The sequence below is a fragment of the Arachis duranensis genome, chromosome 4 (assembly GCF_000817695.3).
Source record: "Arachis duranensis cultivar V14167 chromosome 4, aradu.V14167.gnm2.J7QH, whole genome shotgun sequence".
Taxonomy (NCBI): Eukaryota; Viridiplantae; Streptophyta; class Magnoliopsida; order Fabales; family Fabaceae; genus Arachis; species Arachis duranensis.
Window position 1 is genome coordinate 6867390 of NC_029775.3, and position 10494 is coordinate 6877883.

Here is a 10494-nt window from a genome sequence, read left to right on the forward strand (position 1 = left end):
CTTTTCAGCTGTAGCACCAAGCAATTATTGAGCTCATTAATCACATAGAAGGTACAGCTGAAAATTAGGGTCTACCTTCTATGTGATTGATGAGCTCGATAATTACTTGGTGCTACAGCTGAAAAGAAACAATGATCAGCTGCTTATAACTGACAGCTCCTTTGAACAAATTAGAGTTTTCTATTTTGTCAATAAAGGAGCAACTGTGCAATTCAGATATGTCGGTTTTCGAATCTTTTTTATTTCACTATAGAATCACATGAAACAACCGATTCAGATTCATCCCGATCGTAACTCTTATGTGACTGACCGTATGGACCAAGAAACACTTAATAACATATATAGAGTTTTCCATATAAAATATAACAAGAATGATGAGCCTTCATCACCTGATGTGATGGTGTTGTCTGGGTCTGAACTATCTGATGATGAGTTCTCATCAGATAGTGATGAAAATGATTATGAAGATGACACACTGGAAGGGGATGATCCTCATAATCCCATATATTTGTCTCGTGCAATGAATTCATCAACGGAGGTCAGCGAAGAAAATAATAAAACAACAGAATTGTCTGACAACGGCTAATGCTAAATACAACTTTTTTTCTTATATTTTGCATTTTAATATCGTGGTACATATAAATATTTTTTAATGTGGTGACTAACAAGTTTAAATATCCTAAATCAGATACACTTCAGATGCTTATTATCAGAAGACCATCACAAATTCAGATTTGAGTCAATTTAGACTGGCAAGTTGATCTTAAAAGAGTTATTTTTTTTCTTCCAAACTTATTAAATATTGGTTCTGTATCTGTTATTCATTATATAGAAAAATACTCTCTTTACCCTAATTATGAATCATTCACTGCAGTATCTGTCCTGAAAATTTGCTGCATATCGTAAACTCTCTGAAGATAGTTCGGTTTAGAAGATCACTGGTCCACCTTCCAGTATAGGCAAGAATATATTCTTTTTTTCCCTACTGAAAAGTGGAGGAAGAGAGGGAGAATGAAAATTTGGGGTTGAATGGAAAGAACATTGTAAAATATACAATTTAAAAGAAGGGGACAAAATTACCTTGAAGATGGACTCCCTACCTAACTGTCAGATAGAGTTGTTAATTCAAAGATCTTAGAGCTTATAAAAAAGGCCTCATATGTATTACTCTGTGTGACACATATTTTGAACTATATGTTGAATAGTGTTGGACATATTTTTGTTTTCTGATTAATGGGAAAGTAATTATTTAGGTGATTTGAAACTTTCAGGTGTTACTTTTGGATATGTATTATATTTTGGAATCTAGATTTTTTATGTTCTAAAATTTAAAATATGTATAGTATGTGAACTTGTTACTTAGGCTGGGTTTGGTAAAGCTTTTTCAGGAGGTGCTTGTGCTTTTAAAAAGCACAAGCACGTCATTTTGCGTTTGGTAAATTAAAAAGCTCAAGTGCTTGTGTTTGCGGCTTTTAAAAGTTAGGGGTGCTTTTGAAAGCACCTAGGAGGGAGCTTTTCAAAGCTGGCTTGTGCTTTTCAAAATTTAAAAGTCTAATATAACCTCATATGTTAACTAATTTTCAAATTTAATGTTTGCATTTATGTCTATTATAGTATTTTTAAATTTTAAAAGCTATTTTACCAAACACAATTGATGTTACTTATGTTTATTAAAAGTTGTTTTTGATTTGATTTACCAAACATAAATGCTACAACTTTTAAAAAGCCATCTTTTAAAAGTTAACTTTTATAAGCTACTTTTAAAAAGTAAAAGCTTTACCAAACTAAGCCTTAATCTATGTAATTTTTTGTTATATGGTATGAATAGTTGGTGTAAATGAATATGAAGTATTTGACTATCTTTTTTCTTCTCTTGTATTAACAATTAAATTAGTATGATTATTTTTTTTAAAACTATAATATTAATATTAGATATGAGAGTTTTATCTAAAATATATTGAGTATATTGAATAATTTCATTTTTCAAAATGTTAACAAAATTTTAATCACATGCATTTGCACGGGTCTTCACGCTAGTTTAGATCCACTTGGAATCATAAGCCTTTCTAAATATTTATAGATATACTATATAACATACCTACACTTAGACACAGCAGCTCAACTTCACAACTTAAATCAAACTCCATCAACCTTGGCAATATTGGACCCACGCCCATTTGCATCATTAGCCGCCTCATCAAATTGGGGATTCAAATTCTTTTTACCTTTGGAAGTGACAACATGATCTTTATGAATAACCTTTTCTCCATAGTGGGAACATGCATTTAGAACTTGGGAGAACACCTCCTATGACATGAAAATTAACAAAAGGTATGAAAATGACTCAATCAATGGAATATCCATTTAAAAATAGCACACATAAGAAAGAAAAAAAAGTATTATATAATAGCACCTGAGTTTCTTTCACTGGTGAGCTAAGCAATATATCCAGTTCAAAAGAAAAGTCATCACTAAGGATATCATTCTTTGGTGTTTTCTCAACTTTTTCATTTTCATCATTAATTAAAGCAGCAACCTCAATCCCTCCAGAAACATCAGGCTATTTTTCAGCCAGATAAAATCTCAGAAGACTCAACAGCAACATTGTCACTTTTGATAGAAGTGCTTGATGACTCCTTCTTAATATCAGTATCCCCTTTTTTCACATGGCACATATTTTTTTAGTTCAGGCTCCTATTCATATAGCATAAGAGTTAAAAAATAAAAAAGAATATAAGAAAAATTTACCACAGCACAATACAAAAAAAACATGAATTTACACAATTTAAAAATACTTATATGTATATGTAACCTTTTTTGGAGTAGACTCATCATCAGTATCATAATCAGGAAGTTTAAACATAGCAATAATGGTGGAATCATCACATACTCTCCTAACTCGAAAAGTGCCAAAAAATTTATCAAATCCGACACCTTTGGTATCAACCTTCAGCAGCAACTTTTTCCTAATGAGCCCTTAGAATATGGGAGGATAAATATCCCCTATTTTCAACGTAATAGATAAGAAATACATAGATTGAGTAACCCATAACAACCAAAATAAAGAATATAGTTATAAAAAAAATGAAGCACATAAAGTGAACAACACACAAAAGAAAACTAAGAACATACACTTGCATCTTTTTGAACCTCAGTAAACAGATCAACACATGATTTCTTAAATAAATAAGATGCTTCACGATCAAAGAGAACAAAAATACCCTTCCCACTATAATCTTCAAGTATTATTTTAATTTTAAATCTGCATAATCGAAAAAAATGTTTCAAAATAAATAATAACATGAAACATTATTCTTATAAAAGATCCACAACACAAAATGAAAAAATATTTTGAACAAAAATTTTTTACTTCGGAGTGACATTAGTTATATGCTTCACACAGAAATCACAGTAGTATGCACCATTTTGAGGATAGATACCCTTTTCACACACAAGCAGAATACCACCAACTTCCATCTTCAACAATACCTCTGATTGTACCGAAAATGATAAAAGAACTCTCCTAGGCAAGGGACATTTTAAAATTTGTTAACAATATTCATAAAAGAACAAATATGAAACTTGTTTTTTTCTGTTCATTGGTGTATAAAATAAACACAACTAACTCAATAAATGACAACCTCATTGTTATCTTGGAGCTCTTCAATAGTACATCTCTAGTTAAGCGCATGAAATCATCTTTCAAGGAAACAACTTTACCCTCATTTGCAATAAACAGTGGTTGGGTACCTTTGACACCTTGCTCAATCATACTAACAAAAAAATGATGCAAATACATGTACTTATTACTCTAGATTGGCTGTATCTCAATAATAGAAACAAAAACAGTGAAATAAACCATGCTATCCTCCGCCTAAATTCAACAACTTCAGAAAGATCAGGATTAAATAATATTTGATTGGCATACATCACATTTTGGAGACTTACTTGTCCTACACAGCAATACTGAAAGAGTCTAGCAAAATTCATGGGAGACAACACTTAGAGTAGCAATAAGGAAATGTATAGAAATTAAACAATGTACCCCTAAAGAACTTGACTTTCGCAAGTTGAATGACAACAACAGGCTACTCCACATAGCCAGAGGCTAGGAAATGATTTACTTGATTAATATAGTCCCCAAACAATACACAACGCATTGTGAGACTAAAACTCAAAAGATGAAAAAGAATGAAACAGAAAATAAGAAAAAAAGATAATTCAAAGATAAAAAGAAACCACCATAAATGACTGAATCAACATACTCTTTTGAAGTTAATTCCAGCACAATCATTTTCACGATTTTTTCCTCTTTTGCATATTCTTTCTCTTCTCCCACTGAAGTTAAAAGACCAATAACATCTGTTCTAAATAAACACAACCTATTAAATATTCAAACAATTCGTTAAAAAAACTTGAATAAAAGAATAGCACAATAATATACATACCAACCAAAAAATTATAATCTTTGGTCATGTTCAGCAAGTCAGAAAAAAGAAACAGGTTGAAACAAGTCTTTGGGATAACATCTTCATCAACAGCTACAACAGTGGTTCGATGAAGGAAAACCAATTTGAATTCATGAGAAGTTACTCTATAACTACCATGATTTGACACAACAGTAAAGTATGCCATTTTATAAACTTAACCTTCAACTATATGATCCCTAAACTTATTAAGAAGTTGTTTCTTAACTGTAGCGTGAATGTTTTTCACACTGGAAATAAATGCAACAAAAAAACAAAATCAGATTAGTGAAAAACATAATTTTAAGTTGAAAACTTAAAAAAAAACAACTAACACCATATTTAAAACAATAGCTAATAGGGACTAACATGCTCATCAAAGAGAATCATCTCCATTGAGTTAGGAACCTCATGGTTACCAAAAGAGGGCACAACCCAAAGCCTTAAAACTCTAACTTTCAGCCTCCAAACCTCTCTAGGAGAATGTATCTTAGAAATCATATCAAATAGATGAAGATATAAATACATAAAATGTGGAATAAACATAACCTAGGAAAAAATAGAAGACAACAGAATGTCTGTGCATTGAATGTGGTTCACCAACCATCCTTTTATAGAAAAAATTTAGGGCACAAGACTCACCTTAATTTTTTAATTCAAATTGAACATGAAAATAGAGGTTAAAAGAAAACCCCATTCTATATGCATCTCCATTCAATGGCATAGGGAGAACTAATCACACGATGGAAATATGATAAAAAAAAAACAAAAAAAATAGTCAAAGTTTAAAGAATTCAAGAAATAAGGACCAAAAAAGAAGATACCACACAATGCCTAATACAGTGTACCTACATATCATTGGACCATAGAGAAAACAGTCATCAACTACCCCAAATACTAATTCTACTCACGGCAATGAGAGTTAGTAAATGTATTAGGTAAACATAGGTTCCAAACAGTAAATGAATGTGAAAAAAATTATAGGCACACATCAATAAAATCCTGTCAATCACATCAACACTCATGAAATAGATTAGATAGAAACCCCATACCTTGATAATGATTCCCACATTTATAATGAAGAATATATGGCACAACATGATTATGTCTCCAGAGGACATTTTCAAGGGAAGATAACCTGCTGGATGGATTTCTCTTAGGAAGAAGGAATTTGCTAGCTAGACAAACAGTACCGTGATGCCATTTTAGTGGCACAAGCATGTTCCTTTCTCAATGAAGCTCTTAAATTCAGGTCAAGCAGCTGTAGTTCTATGCAAGAGGTGAAATATACAATAGTTTATGCATAACTAATTAAAAAATGAAATGCAATTGAGTTGACTAACCAAAGGTTTCATCAAAATGCAAAGAAATGACCAAGAACCTATCAATCAATTCCTGTCAATCACATCACCACTCATGAAATAGATTTGATAGAAACCTCATACCTTGATAAGGATTCCCATATTTTCAATGAAGAATATATGGCAGAACATGATTAGGTGTGCAGAAGATATTTTCAAGGGAAGATAACCTGCTTCATGGATTTCTCTTTGAAGGAGGGGATTTGCTAGTTAGACAAACAGTACTGTGATGCCATCTTAGTGTCACAAAGCCCATTCTTTTCTCAATTAAACTATTAAATGCAGGACAAACAGTTTTATGTCTATGCAACAGCTGAAATATAAAATAATTTTCACATAAACAATAAAAAAAATGAAATACAATTTAGTGAATAACAGAAGATTTCATCAAATAAAAATATAAATAAATGACCAAGAAACTATCAATCAATTTCTTTCAATCACATCACCACTCATACAATAGATTAGGTACAAACCCTATACTTTGATAATAATTCACATAAGCCACATGCAACCAGCAATTCACTTTATGTGAAGTTAAGGAATTTCTTGAATATGAACAAAAAAATTGGATTCATAACCAATAAAAAAAATGAAATGCAATTGAATTGACTAACCAAGGGTTTCATTAAAATGCAAATAAATGACCAAAAAACTATCAATCAATTCCTCTCAATCACATCACCACTCATGAAATAGATTAGATAAAAACCCTATACATTGATAAGGATTCTCACATTTTCAGTGAAGGATATATGGCAGAACATCATTATGTGTGCAGAAGACATTTTCAAGGAAAGATAACACAGGACTGTGATGCCATCTTTGTGTCACAACACCCATTTATTTCTCAATGAAGCTATTGAATTCAGCGCAAACAACTTTATGTCTATAAAATACAAGAGATGAAATATAAAATAGTTTTTATTAAAAAAATACAAAAATAAAATTAAACAATATAACAAACAATTCAAATAGATTATTGAATAAGAATGGAAATGGAAATGCAAAACTCGAATAGGAGAGGGTGAATCTATAAACTCACTTTGCTAGAAAAACTCTGCGAATCACATCATCACTGAGGAATTAGATCAGGTAGAAACCCCATATCTAGACAATAATTCACAAAACCAAATCCATGATCCATAAATATAAGAAAATATAAGTAGAAATTTTATCTTTGTAATCATTATAAAATCCAAAAAATTGATAAAATAGACAAACCACATGCAACAAAAAATTCAACAGCTAGCAAAAGAAAAATGATAATCAAATTAATACCAAATTGCAAACAATGAAATGAAGAAGATGAATCTAATTCGTAGACCATATTCAAATTAACAGCAACTTCCAAAGAATGTAAAAAAGAACATGAATTCAGAAACATACGAAGTCAGAAAGACAATTCACAAATTAGCATATTCACAAACCCTAGACAGTAAAATCTGGATTAACTGTGTAAGAGATATGAAATTTGATCACAAGGATATACACATAATAAAGGAAAAGAAAAATGATGAAGAGAAAAACAGGTTTGGAACTAAAGGGACCAGAAGAGTATACCTGATTGATTGATTGCAGATCTTCAATTTGAGACTTTATGGAAAAATTTCTAACCTGCGATGAACGACGAGGAAGTAAAGTCCCGAGAAACAAAGGCTGTAGACAATGTTTGGTAGGGCAAAGAAAAGAAAATTAGAAGATGAAGACAAAGGGACTAGGGTTCGATATGATGATTACCTGATCAACTAAATCCGTGAAAAAGGGAGTTTGCATGAAGAAATCGTGAGAAAAGACAGCTGGCGGCGAAAGCAAGAGGAGCACATGCACCCTTCCTGAGGAGAAGCCACGTTGGAGGAGAACGTCTACCTTAAATGTGTGCGGACCTGAAATGCGAAAACTCTCCACATCGGCGTATGCTATTGTTAATGATTTTAAATTTTTAATTGATGATGATTTAAGTTATTGAAGAACCTAAAATTTATACCGTATGGTCATGCACTATTCTTAAGGATTACACTCTTTTAGTATTACCCAAAAACTAGCAAGATTATATACTGTATTATGTATATGTGTGTCTCATCCATGAGTAAAAGAAAATTCAAGGAAGGAACAAATAAAGAATGAAAGTTACTAGTGCAATCTTCTCAAAAGAAACATGCATGTGTCTTTTTTTTTAAATGAGTATGTGTAATATATAGAATTGAACATGTTAGTGAGTGAAATAGAAGTTGAATTAATTTTAGATGATGTCTTGTGTCTAACTTGACAAGAAAGAAAAAAGTCATATTGTGTAATTTGATAATAAAGACATTTTTATTATTAATTTCTTTGTGCAAGTCTTATAACAAAAAAAAAGGTATCTAAAGATATATCAGGTTACAGTTTTATTAGAGTTTTATGAAGGAGTTTGGTTTTTTTTAGTTGAATTGTTTACTTGGTTTGTAGAGCTAAAGTTAAACTGAGATAGATTTGATATTATTAATTATATGTAAATACTCAGGTGCAGATAATTTTATATGAAGTTGATAGTTGAGAGTTGTTAAATGATAATTTAGTTAAATTTATCAAATTATTTAACAATTTTCAACTATCAATTTCACATGAAGTTAACTACACGTAAATTTTCAATTTCATTATAATAATATTGTTTTTGTGTTTGTAATAAAGAAGTTAAAAATGTTCATCACTTATTTGTTACTTCTGATTTTTCATGGCAGGTTTTTTAATACTTTGAGAGTTGGATATCTATATTAATGAGAAAGGTGAATTCAAATAAATTGTTGATGGATTTCTTTGCCATTATTTGGTTTGGTAGGAAATGATATTTCAAAACAAAGCATTAGATGTTAAAAAAACTATTCTGAGATCGATAAAAGTTACAAAGATGGAACTAGTGCTAATTCTTAGAGTAATTAATGGCAATGTTAAAAATAATTTACAAATTGGAGAAAATATTTTTTATTTTCTCATGTACTCTATCTTGTTGTATTAAACTCTTTTGTTACAAAAAAAAATCTTACAGTATGAACTACTCATTTAAAATAATTAGTTACAGAATTTTTTCATATTTAAAATAATTATAATTCTTGACAAATGCTAATTTCTTTTTAAAATCAATGCAAACATTTTTGTAAAACAATGAAAAAATTATATATGTACCAAATTTTTGTATAAATAATACATGAAAAACTCAAAAAAAAAATATATGTTAAAGGGAGAAATAAAAAGGAGAAGAAAAAGGAAACAAAAAGAGAAAATATGCATAAAAAAAGACAAAACAAAAAAAGAAGAAAAAAATAAATTAAAAAAAAAATTTAAAAAAAAGGCTTGATTAAAAAATCTTATTCACTTAAAATGAATGGTAACTAAATATGTTTAAAAATATATTAAAAATTTTGCAAAATCTAAAACCGCTATACATGTTAAAATATATATATATATGTTAAAATATAAAATACATATTTAAAATATATAAAACAACACACATATAAGACACATATAACTAATATAATTTGTTGACTAATTTTTTATATAAAAATAGCACTTTTTATTATGACATAATATTGGTGATAAGAGCATGAGCGGTAATGATGGCGCGGCTGGAAGACCTTGGTGAAGAAACGAAGAAACGACAACAACGATGCAAATCTAAGACAGAAGATGGAAGGTGATGACGGTTGTCAATGGAGGAAAGTGAGTTTCTGATGATGAGCCATGGAGATGGAGGCTAAAATATATACAATAAAAATTTGATGGCAATAATGATAATTGTTATTATTAGTTCTAAAAATTAAAATTAAATTTTTAAAATATTACTTGAATTGAAAATTATGATAAAAATATATATTTTTTAATATTTGTAAAAAATTCAATTTTTCCTTAAAATTTAGTTTACATATATCAATTTTATTCCTAATATTTTTCAGGCTTTAGTTCTATCCTTATTTCTTAAATCTTTAAAAATCTAATAAATTATTATTTTATTGGTGAATTCTACCCAACCCCCTCTAAAATATCATGTAAGTTACCCTTCAGGATGTGTCATACTTTAATTGGTTATTATCTTAACTATAGTTAGGTTATTTTGTAATTTATTAGTTGATCTACTATCTCTCACGCAATCTCTTTCTACAGTGCATCATTCTTGAATGAGTCGTTGAATTCCCATGGCTTGTAACTTTCCTGTTCTTCCTAATATAGCCAGCGCCGACTTCATTACTATCTCCTGTCCTCTAACTCAATATTTTTTTTTGCCGTGGATCACTCCTTACCAACATAATTAATGGTTAGTTCGGTTATTAAATTTTTTCATTAAAAATAATATATAGAATATATATTCATATGTAAAATATAATATAATAAAATAAATCTATTCAGAGTATTAAAAGTATAATTAAAATCAGGAATATACAAATATAATAATAAAATTTGTACTCTAAACAAGTAAATATATCTTTTATCATACATAAATTATTTTAAAAAATATAAATTGTTAAAATTAATAACACAAATTTAAAATGATAAAATTTAACTTTCTTGCAAGTATTTTTTATAGTATTTTTAATTTTTAATTTATTAATATTTTATTATTTAATTAATGATTAAACAAATTATTTTCATGAGAAATCATTTTTTTATAATTTTAAAGAAGAGACCAATATAAA

At 29.3% G+C, this 10494-nt stretch overlaps 1 protein-coding gene across 1 annotated transcript; it reads right to left on the reverse strand.

Moving 5' to 3' along the window:
• Positions 1-2136: 2136 nt before the first annotated feature.
• Positions 2137-4635, reverse strand: LOC110279829 (uncharacterized). Its single transcript, XM_052260427.1, has 8 exons — positions 4502-4635; positions 4266-4382; positions 3642-3773; positions 3371-3523; positions 3133-3262; positions 2813-2947; positions 2414-2560; positions 2137-2307 (listed from the first exon to the last, which is right to left on the reverse strand). The coding sequence occupies exons 1-8, from the start codon at positions 4633-4635 to the stop codon at positions 2137-2139; spliced, it is 1119 nt and encodes a 372-aa protein (XP_052116387.1).
• Between the last annotated feature and the right edge of the window lie 5859 nt (positions 4636-10494).